Source organism: Stegodyphus dumicola, chromosome 4 (assembly GCF_044657685.1).
Source record: "Stegodyphus dumicola isolate Sdum_Otavi_A_Nest chromosome 4, ASM4465768v1".
In the NCBI taxonomy this organism is placed as follows: domain Eukaryota; kingdom Metazoa; phylum Arthropoda; class Arachnida; order Araneae; family Eresidae; genus Stegodyphus; species Stegodyphus dumicola.
In genome coordinates this window covers 164,237,947-164,253,139 of record NC_140771.1, presented here as the reverse complement: position 1 = coordinate 164,253,139, position 15,193 = coordinate 164,237,947, and the positions used below count along the sequence as shown (strand labels likewise).

Sequence of the window (15,193 nt, the reverse complement as noted above, 5' to 3'; positions counted from 1 at the left end):
TTCTAAAAGAAGTGCAAGAACAATAGCTAGGCTTAAGCGTTAATTAAAGCACACATAGCAGGGGTTAAATTTTAATCAAATCTACTTTAATTAAATCGTAACGCTGTTTTTAATTTTCTTTTATTCTGGTACCTTTGTCTCGAAATGCTTAGAAAAAATTTTTGAATTTAGATACTTAAAATATATAGTTATCGAGTAAAGGTAGGTACTCTTACAATTTCTTTCAAAACGCAATGAATATTTTGGATCCGTTATATTACCGCAAAGCACGAATCATACGTTCAGTTAGGAAAAGCCAACAAGAAAGCTCACATAAAAGTATACTGTTCATTTAAATTTATTTCGGCTATAATCATTAACAACAATAAAATTTATTCTGTTGCAAATCAATGAAGCTCTGAGTGATTCATGTTCGTTAAAAATGCCTTTTCTTGAAATGTTAAAGTCACATTTTCCCCTGTAACAGTAAAAGAAATACAGTTAGCTTTAAAAGGGGCTAAATACGCATAAGGACTAAGAAATTAAACCTAAAAATTACTTCTCGAGTTTAAATAAATATGACTGAATAATAATGGATAAGAATAGCAAGAGAATCATAATAAGTTTTAATTTTTTGTCTTATTTAACACTGTAGACTTTGGTAGATTTTCCAAGGAAAGTTGATTTATGTTTATAGAACTGAAGGAATAAAATAATAAATATCTTCCTTAAGAGTCTACTAAAGCAGCCTGCATTGTCTTAATTAAACTTTTTTATTTAAATTTAACCGACGTTAAATCGTGAAAAACTTTGTGAGGCATTGCGAAATGCACCAGTTTATCAAATTAAGCTATTTGTAAACAAAAAAGTATTTTATAATTAATTAAAATTTATTTTATTTTTAATAAGCTAGTTAATAAGTATAATTTGTAATGCATATTTTATAAAGTGTCTCTCTAAATTTGTTTCTGAATAAATATAGCAATATTATGTTTAATAAGGCATGCTTCGAAAGCTGTATGTTATTTATTTGGGTATAGAATCAGTTTTATAACTGTTATTTAAGCAGATCCAAAGATTATCTTTATTAATGACCACACAGTTTTTGTAACAAAACCCCTTTTTTCTCATTACTTTATGATTCTCAAGCACTCTGTTAACTTACGGTTTGATTGTAGTTCCCTTATAATTAATTCTTTAACAACTAAAATTTCATTTGTAGGGTATTTTACGTAAATTAGCTAATTACTAAACTTCTTCATTTTCGTAGTTTTTACCAGAACGTAAATTAGTTAACTGAGTGCTTAAATCAGGTGTTTTTAATGTTTTAGGTTTAAGAGATTTTGGGAGCATTGCTCGCAGTTTACGTTTGATTGATCAGCTCTGCTTGTGAATATTCGGGCTTTAGCCATTTTTACTAACCGACTTTAGAACGTGCCATTGAAATATTGAGTCAGCTTAACTGAACCATTTCGGGTAGTTTCTGACTACGATAACTTTGAATTTGAATTTAATACTTATATTATTTTGAAGGTACTTTTTCGTTAAGCACTGCCACGCTTTTTGGCGCCTGTGAAAGAGAAAACAAACGCATGCGGAGACCCAATGATAGCGCCATCTGAGTACCGAATCATTTGTGTGTCTGTGTGTTTAATTAAACACATTTGATTGTGTTTTTTCAGTTAAAAAACACACCAAAAAGCGTGTCAGGTGTGTAACGGAAGGGTACCATTTTAAATACCTACATGATGACGAGTTTATTTGTAAGCACGATTGTGCCTCTCTGTTCAGTTAAGAAGATAATGGACTCTGAAATAATTAAAAATAAGCCAAAATTTCGATTTTTTTTAAGCTTATAATATTTACCGTACTTAATTGTATCGTATGCAAAAACCCATATTCAAATATTTTAATTTTTACAGAACTATAAGCATTCGAAATGCGTGAACAATAATCCCTTCAAATTTCGTAGAAAATGTCTAACAAGTATATGTTAACCGCTATTTATTGGTGTTATAATTTATATATGTAATTCTATATTATTTTGGCTAGGATTGTCAGTATTACTAACTGTTAATGAATTTAAATTTGTAGGGTTAATGCTATAAGCATAGCTCGCTCTTCTTAATCACTAAAGAAAAGTTACTCTAAAAATTAGGTTGGAAAAAGTTAGTTATAAAGTTAATTAGTTAGGAATAAAAGTTAGAATAAATTAGAATAAAAGTTAGAATAAAAGTTAGTTAGGAAAAATACTGTGAAACACTAGAAGATTAATTTAATGCTACAAATAAAGGTAAAAGGCATAGCGCGGGTTAATTTTCACGTTTTCAACAGATATAACCAATAAAGTAGATTTATTCTATTATATTTTCCATATATATCTCTATAAAGCAAATTATGACAACATATTTATTTCCATTATATTTATATAACAAGGCCGAAAACTTACGAATGAGAAGAAAATATTTAATATTTACAAATTTCTAATATAATTTGATGTTTATCTTGGACGTTCAATAAAGGTAAGTCTGAGGGTAAACGTTAAATTTTTTCGCAATTCGAATGTCTTGAAAAAGCTCCATACGACTAACTCTTTGCTACATACGAATAACGTTTGGAAGAAACTATCCTGTTGTATTGTACAGTATAGGTGTGTACGCATTTTTTAATATAATTGCATTACGAAATTTAAACTTCGGATAACTTCAAAAAACAAAGAATTTTTTTTTTTTAAACTGGAATGGAATTCACATAAATAATTTTTAAAAATTCGCTATTTGTTAGATTCAAAAACGAATATCAAGCACTTTTGTCAAAGTGTTTTAAAAATTTAATGAAAATGTTAAAATAAATCATCAAAAATTAGAACGCAAGGAGCATCTTAAACTTTCATTCAAAATTTCATTTTTGTTTTAAGAAAATTAAATTTTTAAAAGTTTGAAATTTTTAGCATATATTTGCAAAATGTTGTTATAAAAGATATATGTTTAAAATTTTTTGTTTCAAAAGCAAAATCTTAAACACAAAAATCTTAAAGTCCACTGTGCCTAATAAATAGAGGTAATAAAAAATTATTAAATTTTTTTTAACCTTTGTAAGACTTTGTCTTGCTATTTTTAAACGGAGCGGTAATTCTCTTCTCAGTCTAATAAGGTAAGAGGGGCTTTGATTCACTTTCTTATACATTACGCGTTTTTTATTAAAACTCAATGAAATATTATACAGTTTTCTAATGCAAAGTAATCTTTTATAAACTTGTAGAAAATATTTAGATTTTTTTCCTTGAGGGCGGTTATCACTTACCTGCGAATCACCTTCAGAAGCATTACAGAGCTTTTCATAAATTTGATTGTAGCTTACCGCTTTTAATCGAGACAACTTGTACACGAAATGTCTGTATTCGCACTTGTTCAAGGCGATCTTGACGCTACCAAGAAAAGAGGAAAAATTAACTTGTAGTCTGAATGCTTCACAGTCTAACACCTCGAAAAAGGATTTAATAAAATTTTTCCAAAAATTTATTATGAAACTATTAAAATCATACAAACATTTCTCTTCTTAAATTAAAATAGCATCTACTGTTGTCAATTTCTAAAATCAAATCTCAGTTGAAAATTTTAATTTTAACAATGCTTTAGAATATGTTTTTTTTTCATTTATTTTTAAAACGTAAAATGATATTAACAATCAAATATCAAGATATCGAAAAGGTTATATGATCTTTTGAGCCCAATGAGGCTGAGAAATAAATATAGACAGAAATTTTACTGTTAATGAGTTGCTAAAATATTTGATGGTAAGCATTAGCTTCCGAAAGACTTGAAAGGTTCTCGAAGCTAAAACGTGACAAATCAACCATTTCTTCACTGCTGTTAAAACCAGGGATCTTCCAAATGCTAGCTGCACGTGCTAACCACTAGGATCACGAAAATGCAAAAAGTCCTTAAAGATTTTATTTTAGATTGTATGAATTTTATTATAGGCTGCAAGTGTGGGTAGGAGTTAAAAATCTGAGACATGTACGTGTGCATATTACAATGTTACGAAATGGATTTTATTGATCACACTTAATTTAGGAAAAAAATTCTGCCACCTTCTAATGTATCCGATTTCGAGCTGAATGTAAATTTTAAGAAAAGAAGTCAAGTTACAATATGAGAAGGTCTTTTCAGAATTATAATATAAGGAATACCATTTATTCATGAAATTTTGGGGAATGTTAAAATTTCAGGGCCAACGCCGTAACGCTCGGAGGGCTAAATGACTTAATGATTCATGTTTTCGTAATTTCTAGTAAAAAAATTAATTTAATATTGATATTAAATTTATTTATAATTTGTATAAAATACAAAATCTAACTTTTTACACGTTTTTCGGGTCTCTATACTTAAATTTAGGAAAATGTTGTATTGGTTAAAAAAATTTAAAACAGGGTACGTTTGACTCTCGCACGATAAAAATTGACCCAAGTATTTAATTTCAAAATTTGCAATATTTGGGGTAGTTTTAAAATTGCTTTAAGAGGTCTGTTAATAAATAAGTTATGATAATCCGCGTTTGCCATTCAATTATATTTTTTTGCTATTTACTTTCTTTATTTATGATTTCGTTGCAATGTTTGTAATACCGAAAGAATTTTCCCACACGTAAGTTACGTTATCAAACTCTAAAAATATGTTATTAATATTCTCGTGAAGATTTATTACTTCAGAATCAAAATCAGACAATAGTAAGAAGTTCATTAAAGAACTAATATTTTTCCTTTATAATTTATGTAAATAATATTACAAGTTGCTTACGAACCATTACTGGCCCACCAGCGGCCGAGCGGTAAAGTCGCTGAACACTGGTAGTTCGGTCCGAGGTTCGAATCCCGCGAACGGGCTGGCTGCATGGGTGTTTTCGTGGTTTTCCCCATGTGTAACGTGTATACGAGCCAGTTTCCCTTAGAAAGGCCTCCACGAAGGCATCCCTCCCCTTAGGCAGATAGCCCTCGAGGCTTTGCCGTAATTAAATAACCTAACCTAACGAACCATTACTGAAATGTGCCAGTCTTTTCTAGAACATGTATTCTCTGAGAAATTGAGAATAATCTCGATTTTGGAAAAAAATATATTTATCAATATTTTTCACAATTATCTGCACATAGTTAGTTGCTCTCATGTTATGAAAACTTCAGAAATATTTCATTAAACGATATTTTATTTTTAGTTTAAATAAAAATGCAAACATTTCGCCCTTCAATTTATGCACGTCCCCTGAATATATTTTCCGACTTTTATAATACATATCTCAGGTAGTTTTTGTCGCACGGGAATCAAACGTTTTGTACTTTATTTTTTTTATAACGAGTACAAAATTCTCCTAAATAAAGTGAGTGAAGGGAAAAATTAGATTTTCTATTTTATATAAAATTATCTTTTTTAGATTTAAAAACATGAAAATATGCATCTTTGCATCATTTAAAACATTTTTGTAATTGGAAGTATATATTTTATGTTCAACGATTGTAAAAATAAAGCTTGTAAAGACTTTTGTGGACGGTGCATATCTTGAGTAATTCAGGAAACCTTTTTGCTTCTGAAAAAGAGTGACATCTGACTGAACTCAAAATCGATAGTTTTATTCAAAATTCATGCCTATTTAAGCTTTATTTTTGCCAAATTTTAAATCTGAACAAAAATTTATCAATGGGTATTTGGACAAGACATGAACATAGCTTATGTTGTAAACATAGAAAAGCATTTGCTTTGTTTGTTGAGCAGGAATCATGAAAAATGAAACCATTCTTTTTCCAGAAATCAAAAGCGAAATATTTTTGCATTTTTGAATGGATGGGCTGACATCTGCACAACATTACGCATAGAGTGAATTTCTTCGAATCCTTAAAATAGAAAGGTAACTAGAGGCAAAATTAACCTTACTTCAGTGCGTGTAATGTGAATTCGAAGTAGCTTTCCGCAGAAGAATCAACAAAAGGGCATAGATTCTATTTAAGAAGATGACCCTTGTGTGCTTTGATGTATTTAGTGAAATGATCACGTAAACGAGTATTTCTTCAAACCTTACAGTGGTGGAATATATCAGTGGAATCTCTGGGTTTATCTAAAACTACAGGATTACTGATAAAAAACTGCTAGTCCTTATATACATTATATGTTGCCTTATGTCGATGTTTTCTCAGAAATACTAAGAGTTCCATGTAGTTGCTTTATACTAAATTTGAAAAGTAGTTTTATTCTTTCTAATTATGTTATGCAAGTATGATCATTAATATGGTATGTGATATAATCAGAATAGTGCTTTTCTTATGAGGCAATGGTATTTTACATAATAACCTTTTATATACATAACAAATTTGGTGTTCATCCTCACCCCGCTGCACATCGGAAGGTATTTTTAGCTTCTTCAGCCGTTAGCAGATCTCCTACTACACCAGCATCTTTCAACCATTCCGTACTTCTTCTGGATGACATTAGATCGCCCGTCATTCGTCCTTTGCTGGCGTATCTGCAAGGAAAGCACACTTTACAAAACTGAATCTTCTTTAGTACGTTAGAAACTCAGTTTTCAATCCAGCAGGAAGACATGAACAGGGTATTCGTAACCACTGTAAAAATAGCTCCATTAGACTTACCTTCTGAATGTCTCATCGAACTTTACCCTTAGCTCCTTCGGCGAGAATGCTCTGTGTGACGGCGGAGGATCAGAAAGAGACATGACACTTCCATTCCTTGTAACATCATCGTGCCTTCCAGCTTTCAGGTGGACCCGATCCTTCGTAAGTCTGTACTGGTCAGTCTCTTTCTCCGTCAAAAGCTTTGACACGGCAGGAAATTTAGAAGATAGTCGTGTGTTTCTGTGAAACCGCATTTCTGGAGAACGCGTGTAGAATTTTACTGGGTACTTTGGAGATCGGATGTCTTTACTTGTGCTTAATATCTTCTTTCGTCGTGGTGTTAAATTCAACGAATGACAGGGTTGATCTACAATCTTTCTGCTTCTATAATGCAGATTTCGATTAATTGAACATTCATTTTTGTTTTTATCTTTATTGGAATCCTCTTCTACCAGAGAAGGAACAGATATGGATTCTTTTGTTTTACTTTTGATGGTTATTTCCACTGTGGGAATGGGTTCGGAGAGCACATTTGGATACGGTGCGGACGGGCGTATTCCACATTTGTCTATTTCTTCCATTTCCTTTCCATTTGATAATATTTCAAAGCTGTTTATGTTATTAGGATCCGCACGACTATTCATGGTAAATTCAAAACTCTTCGCAGACTGGATTGGAATCAAGCGAGTACTGGTATCGAAGCATGATGTCGCTTCGGATTTGTAGCGATTGAAAATGCTTATGTATGCTTCGTGAGTTGCTTCAAAGCTTTGCAAATCAAATGATGGTGATCTGTTTGTTCTCTGGTTTGATTGGAAAGGAGTGTTGATGTTCTCTGCTCTGTTGTAGCTTAGCAACTTCAAGCTGATTGTCTGAGTAGTTTTCTCTTCCTCGGGTTTTGCGTTAATAGAATTTATGCTTTTCTTGGGTGTTTCAATAATTATTAAGCTCTTTGTTATATGATTACCTGATTCTTTTTCCCCAATTCTTGTTCTTGGGATGATTTGTATATGTTCCTGTCTCTCTTCAATTGTCTTCTGCATTTGCAAACTTTCCGTTAAGTTTGAATTTGAGGTATTCCTTACCTGCTTCAAGCAGCCTTCGCCCTTTTCTGAAATTGTATCTGCAGTCATCTCGTCTGCGATCTTCCTCAAAGGCTCATTCACATCTCCTCCATCAGAATATATACTACCTGTGCTAGATGAGAGAGAAGTCAAGGCACCCCTCGATTTCGTCTTGGTAGTTTGAATGGATCTTTTTTCATTTTCCACTTGGCTCTTCCACTTAAGACTATGAACCTTAACCAGGTCACACGGATTTACTTCCCAGGTTGCAGCGTTGTTTTTCTGTCTTAAGTCTGGCTTGCTGAAAGTTTCAACACTTGAAACTTCAGATGCTTCAGTAACAGAAGTTCGAGCTCTGCATGAAAGGATGGGTTCAAACTCACGGTCAATTTCAGTCTGTGTGGGACAATTCGTAATTTCCCATCCGAACATAGCTATTTCAGGAACAATTCCCTTGACATTTGTTGTGCTAGAGCTTGTGAAGCTCTCTACAGGTTTTGTTAAAATAGATAATGAATTGAATGTATCCAACATTTCTGCTTTCCTTCTTTGATTTTGATTGGTTCGAAAATCTGGGATATTTTCGTTTGAAATTCTGCATCGAGTGTCAGAGCACGTAGATAAATCATGATGTGTTACAGTAACAGTCTCAGTAACAGAAATTTCTTCTAGACTGTGAGGCGAACTCTCCTCTAGTCGATGAACATTCTCTACTGCGTCACTGATACCGCATCTTATGTGATGTGTATTTTCCTCAGAATCACTAGAAGAATTCTTTGGCAATGCCAAATATCCAGATGACCGAAAAGGAGTAAGATTGTTTGGTAACCTCAGTTCTGTAGGTGCATCAGGAAGAACATAATTCTTTAGTCCTCTGGGTACAAGAGAAGATGATCCGTCTGGCAGTGCTGTTGGTGCAGCAGAAGAAAATGCATTTTTTGACATTTCAGGTGCATCCAAATGAGAATGATCTTTTTGCCATCTTCCTGATGTATCCAAAAGAGTAACTTTCTTCGACAACAATCCTCCATCTGCATACAAAGAGGTACTTTTCTTTGACAACTCTTCTCTCGAAAATAAAGAGGAACATTTTTCTGGCAGTTCTTTCTGGTTCTTTATAAGTAATTCTTGATCACATTGTTTTGAGCTCTTATCTAGTGTATCCGAAAAGATTACAGCTGACATCTCGTTGTCAGACTCGAAAATACTTTGTAAGAGCTCGCTCAGGCTGATGCCAGAAGACGTACTTGATAGACATTCAGAATTTGGGCTCAATATTTCATCTCCATTCTCCTTTTCCTTGCAATTATCGTTCATAATGTTCTCATCTGAACAGGTGTTTTGTCGGAAAATATGTTTCTCTTGTGGATTATGTCCTCCCTCTCTACACTCCACAACATCAATACTTTTTCTGTTGCTATGACCATTTATGGTGTCATTCAAGATAATGTCCACTAATCGTTTTGTAGCCAGCCTACTTTCTGAGATAGATTCGTCAATCAAAGCAGAATATTGCGGAGCTGTTTCTTCCAATACAGTTACTGAATTATTACCAGAGCTTTCATTAATGCTTTCTAGTACCGAAGAATCATCAAGTGCCGTGATATCACCACTGCTTTCTTCAGATCCATTTGTTCCAGAAGGAATTTCGTCTTTGTTCAACAGGTTTTTATTGATTACAGTATTTGACGAATTATTGTTTTCGTTTGTAATAATATTAGTGGATTTGTCTTCTGGGCGTGCACTTTCAACAGATGTAAAGTTCTGTGATGTGAGATATTCATGTTCGTCGCCTATGCTGGAAATAGTATCGGGCGTATCATGGATTCTCAAGCACTCGTCTCCCATTTCTGACAAAGTGTCCTTGTAAGTTTGTACGTAGTAATATGATAATTTTCTCTTTACTTTTCTTTTTCTTTTTAATTTAAAGCATTTCAGGGTAAAAGGCATATCTAGGAGGAAAATATTCAGTTACTAGAGGCCCAAAATTAAAGGAACAAAATACATCTGAAACCTTTCGATTGAAATTTAACGTCTTAAATAAAAGTTTACCAATAAAATTTTTTTTAAATGCTTAAAGGAATCAAACAATAAAAAAATCATAAAAAAGTTGCTGTCGGAAGTTGCTGTTTATTATTTTTATTTTTAGCTAATATATTAACATAAAAAATGCTAATCCTTAAAGTTCATCTTTAGAGATTCACCCTTATCGTCCCACTAATGTATGAAAGGCTAGGTGATCAACAGATTAGTCATTTATACTACCGCATTGTCAATTATTGCAAGACTCGGTACACTTTAAAAAAATAATAAGCGAATAACAATTAAGAAATAATTCTCTTTTTGAAATGTAATAATAAATATAGTATTTCGACACCTGCCTAGATATAAATGAATAGGAGAGGACGAAGCGGGCTTGATACCGGAATTCCATCTCTGGTTGTATAAGCATAGTAACACCCCACTAAATATGTAGCTTTGTCCCAGTTAGGATGGAAACTCTAGGCCTCGATGACAGAACTAAGTTCTCACGTCGTTTTCCCTACTACGCCCTCCAGGACTTTCTGCTGATCAGTATTTTATGTAACCTTATGCTGCACAGACATTATACATTTACAAAATCCCCATCTTCTTCAGGATTCAAACCCGGACCCAACGAGACAGCAGCTAGTATTGCTAACCATTCTACCGTTCAGACTACCAATAGAACCTGGACAGAAAGGTGAAAGAAAATAGGTTTGTTTATGGATTTCCGGGGCAATAAACATGTATAAACAAATAAATCTATTCTATAGCTTCTGCATCCAGCCCCGACAAGTCGTATAGCTAATTAAAAATAATTAACCTAAATGCAAATATGTCGTCCATGTTTAGCTAGTGTTCCTAAAATGGAAAAGAACTATATACATAATTTATTTTCTGTTTTAAATCATCAATAGATTGATTGACAATCGAAATTCCACAGTAAATTTTACGACCGTCGTCATAACTACTATTAAAAGTTGCAGGTAATGGAAATTTCATAACTTCATTCATCATCATTCCAAATACGACACTGGATAACGAATGTCCATTGTTAACACGGTACTTTGTACAGTACAGATAAAAATCATTAATAATTTTGAAAGCTGGTTATACTGTAGCTTTTTAGTTCCATATATATAGGAGCACATTTATTACATACAGTAAAAGTGTGCAATTTAAAATAAATTCTGTAACCGTAATATAATAAGTATGAAATTTCTTCAATTTTTCCTAAATTGATTTAATTTTTGGCCAAATATACAATAGCCGCTCTGTTTGCCCAGTTACTGCAATCATGGACCCACTTTCGATCCCAGAGAAGGCATGAATGTTTGTAAAAGTACTTTATGGCAGTGTCACTTAAAATGTTCATGAGACAGGACATCTCTGAGTGGCTGATAATAGCGGTAAAGAGATGGAAGAGCATCGGATCCGTCTTCTGTGATGTTCTTCTTCAGAACTCTAATGTAGCTTATATGTAGGAATCTGTATTGCACGTTTTCCATATACTTTTTGGTCATTGCGGTAGTCAAAAGGTACAGTACAAAATTTTATTTTAGGTTTTTTTTTTTTTTTTTTTTTTTTTTTTTTTGGAACAGCCGGCTACTTTGCTGGTTAAGCAGTTCTCTGGAATAGCCGCACCTTTCCTTCGTTCAGTCGTCCCATTACCGAGAACTAGTGTGCCCCCTTCAGTGCCGCCTGCTCAGTATTCTCGGTGATGAGACGACTAAATGACGGAAAGGTTCGGCCATTTCCGAAAAACGCTTAACCAAAAAAGGGTTCGGCTGTTACCAAAAAAGTCTAAAATAAAATGATGTATCGTACTTCTTGACTATCGCAATACCCAGAAAGGATGTATAAAATGCACTACAGGTTCCTGAATGTAATAAGACAGTTCTTTATTATTTAAGAATTCTGTATATAAAACAACACTGTGTAATATGCCTTTTAATGTTACCGTTCATAATCAAAATTTCAAGGTAATTATTTCCTTTGTGCCATTTTATATGAAGGAGCAGTCAGCTTTTAAAACAGTTTTCTAGCATTTTATTCTGGATATGATGATAAAATAATCATTTTTTTTTTCTTAACATGGCTACTTTTAAATTACGAATTTTTAAACTTGTTTTAATAGTTAGAATAATTTATTTATTTATTTAATTGTTATTTTTTTGGGGGGGAGTGATTTATTTTGTCTCAAATGATGACGGATAGCGAATATCGAACGGTTAAGAAAAGAAAGCTATTAGAGCTTTACTGTGCTTCACTACCTGCTTCTATAGAACAGGGGTTTAAAAACAACTGATTTCAGAGGAAACGTCCATAAACTATTATTGATTCCGAATATATATTTTAGTGGAATTTTTTTTATTTATTATTACGTGCTGTGTCATTAGGCACTGCACGGAAAAGGAAGGTTGCCGCCTGAGAACTTTAAAAGGAAAACTGGATCGTATTTACGTCACATATAGGGAAAAGTCGGAAACGCCCAGTCAACCCTTTCGTCGGCACTCGGAACCTCTGACGGAACTTTTTACCGCTCAACCGCTGGTGGGCTTATGTTAGTGAGCTTGTAACACGTTTTCAGTTTCTGGCCTTAGAAACCATGCCAAAAAAACTGGAAATTCAACATGGACATTACTCTGGGATTATATGGGGATATCTTGTAAAACAAATTCTTTATGAAAAAAGGTTTCAGAATATGAGTTTGAATGAATTTATTTTAGTGGCTGAATACTACTAGGCATGAACTAAATTAGCTTGTTTAAATTTAGAACATTCCGTTATTCGTCTTAATATGTGTATATATATATATACACACACACACACACACATATATATATACACGTATTCTTAATATATATAGATTACTTTTTAAGATGGTTATGGGACGCAAAATGCAAGAACATTGGATGATATTTATCTTTTAATTCAAGGGGCTAAAGGATTAAAATAATATATATATCTTTTGCTTGCCTTATATGCGTTATCAATCAACACAATTGACATTTAAATGATTCACTTAAATTTCTCTTACAAAGTTCAGAAAGAACTTACTTTGATTCCTAAGATCTTTTATATAATTTTTTTTAGAATTTACATTGAAATAAAATTTATTTAAATCACTATTTCGCCTCAAAACTATAAAATTTTGATACGATCATTTGAAATCTCTTTAGTAAAACGGAGTCATCGAACTCAATTTTGAACCAAAACAAAAATCAGATTGTTGCCATTGGAGGAAATGAAATTTGTCTTTCTGTTTTTAATCGAGTTGAGTGATCTATTCTTTATTCCAGCTGTTTATTAACGGTTTGGTTTGTGAATAATTTTGTATAGATGAATTTTAAAATAAACCATAAAAATCTTAATGAAAATAGATTTTCTTTTTCAATAAAAATTTTTAAAAATGTGCGCTCTTCTAGACTTTTGAAAAATCAGTTTGGATGAAAAAGAACGCACATATTTTTATATTCTGATATAAAAGCAATGCGAAATTACAATGAGAAAAATTTTTTAACTTTCTGGAAAGTTACTGCCTACTTTAGATTTTTAAAAAATAATATCAGACTTAGCAATTTTTAGCAATTTAGCAATCTTGCTTTTAAGCAAGAAGAAAGGAGATGAGGACTTTGGCGAACGCCGTTTCCTCCAGTCCGTGAAGGAAAATCATCATCAAGCTAAAAATTACTGTAACTCTTCTATTATTAAACATTTTAATTTATCTCATTTTACAATTATTCAGAGTCAAAAGCGGAAAGAAGTAAGGTATATCCCGTTTCATTCTAACTAATGAGATTTTGCTTTGCTATTTTATGGAATGGGATTGAAGCAGGTTTCGTACTTGTTTCAAATAAATGTCTAGATATGTATTATATGGCGCTATTTAATATTTTCATAACATTAAACTATATAATATGCTGTTGCACGGTACAGGTTCGTAGTTTTCGTTTTACATAGATAGGCCTGATGATCAAGAAAACTTGAAAATTTTATTGAGAAAAATCAACAGTTTTCACAGCTCTAATGAGGCCGAAGAAAATCAAAAATATAATATAAAGCAAAATTTGCCTTCAGGCTTGAGGAACATCGCTGTTTCTCAAAACTGCAAACAACGCAAACTCTAAAACTGTCAAAGCAATCAAGAGAGAGAAAGCTCAGGCAACACTATTTATAGTGTTGATCAAAAGGCAATCGTGTGTATGTGGGAGGTGTTCACTTAACTAACAAATATTCAGCCATATACGCGTGTTATTCTACACCTAGTCCGATAGCAAAAGAGGGCGTCTAACGAATCGATTATGTAATAAGTTTGAGATACTGTGTTCGCAGCGCAGAAAGATGTCAAATTTACTCGAGTCAGAGATACCTGATTTCGACGTGATCGGTTTCGCGGTCTAGCTACGGTGCTCAGGTTCTCAGACTATTATTCATCGTCATTATTACCTGAGAAGATTAAGAGCAATTTGGTCATCAAACCAGTTATAGACAAAGCCATGAGCCTACCCAGGTCTCATAACAAGCAGTAGGGAACCAACACAGGCGCCGCTGCATTCGTGACCATAGGAAAAGATTAGCTGTTCTGTTGTCGCTCCTCCTATACGGTCAAGTACTTTTACCACAGTAGCGCTAAACAGGCACTCATCCTTTAATGGCGACACACATGCGAACCATGCAGTATATGTGGTAAAATTTGCCAACAACTTTTATAGTAAAATTTCCCTTGTAAACAATACATCTGTACCAGAAATCAAATATGGCCTGTCTCAGAATGAAAAGAGAAGGCCTGGAGTCATCCTACGAAATCTGATTACTTTTTTATTTGTATTAATGTATTTCACTTTCCTTCCTCCAATTCCATCTTTCGGCTATCCCTTCTCTGAACTGTATGGCTCCTGAACTGAGTCTTATCCCCTTCCCCGTCCTTAACCCTGACTATTATGTAATTTCTTTCGTTCATCATTTAACCATATTTTGTGTGCTTTATTATTATACTATCTTAGTAATTTTTCGAGTGTTACCTTTGCTTGAGTTACAAACATTTGAACGTATATGCCCCCATCTACCCGGCAAAGTGAATTTATTCCTGTGCTCATCCTGTAATGCTGCAATATTCGATTGCAAAATACCTGAGCGAGTGAACCAAATGAACACGTAAAAGCTGATTAATAAATGTACTTGAGGATGCATTATTATTATCATATTTCAGTGAATCAACGATATTATTTCTCAGGAGAGTTTCATCGTAATAAATGTTACTAAGCCTGGAGAGGGCAGGCGCCTGATTCGAGACTAGCAGTGATCAAAAGCAACCTCTCTAGTATCGAATCACGTTTCATCCTAAGATGCTGCATTTTCCTCCAAAAGCGAATGGAGCAGTTTAAATATATTACGTATAGAGTAACTTAAGTATATAATTTTTTAGCAGGTATATGAGACGAAAATGAAGTTCTGTAAGAAGATAGTTAAATACTAATTTTCTTATGCACATAGTTAAGAAGGAGAT

At 33.1% G+C, this 15,193-nt stretch overlaps 1 protein-coding gene across 1 annotated transcript; it reads right to left on the bottom strand.

The window, feature by feature from the left end:
- Nucleotides 1-321: 321 nt before the first annotated feature.
- LOC118181223 (uncharacterized) lies at nt 322-12,876 on the bottom strand. The gene is made up of 5 exons (XM_035350308.2): nt 12,745-12,876; nt 6,617-9,614; nt 6,355-6,489; nt 3,283-3,406; nt 322-457 (listed from the first exon to the last, which is right to left on the bottom strand). Exons 2-5 carry the CDS (start codon nt 9,610-9,612, stop codon nt 446-448), a joined length of 3,267 nt encoding a protein of 1,088 aa, XP_035206199.1. The 5' UTR covers nt 9,613-9,614; nt 12,745-12,876; the 3' UTR covers nt 322-445.
- Nucleotides 12,877-15,193: the final 2,317 nt, after the last annotated feature.

Excerpts from the sequence above, each read along its gene's own strand:
- LOC118181223 (XM_035350308.2), bottom strand. The coding sequence starts at position 9,612 with ATGCCTTTTACCCTGAAATGCTTTAAATTAAAAAGAAAAAGAAAAGTA. Across the intron at positions 6,490-6,616 it reads TTCGATGAGACATTCAGAAG|ATACGCCAGCAAAGGACGAA; the intron begins GTAAGTCTAATG and ends CTTTCCTTGCAG. Across the intron at positions 3,407-6,354 it reads ACCTTCCGATGTGCAGCGGG|CGTCAAGATCGCCTTGAACA; the intron begins GTGAGGATGAAC and ends TTTTCTTGGTAG.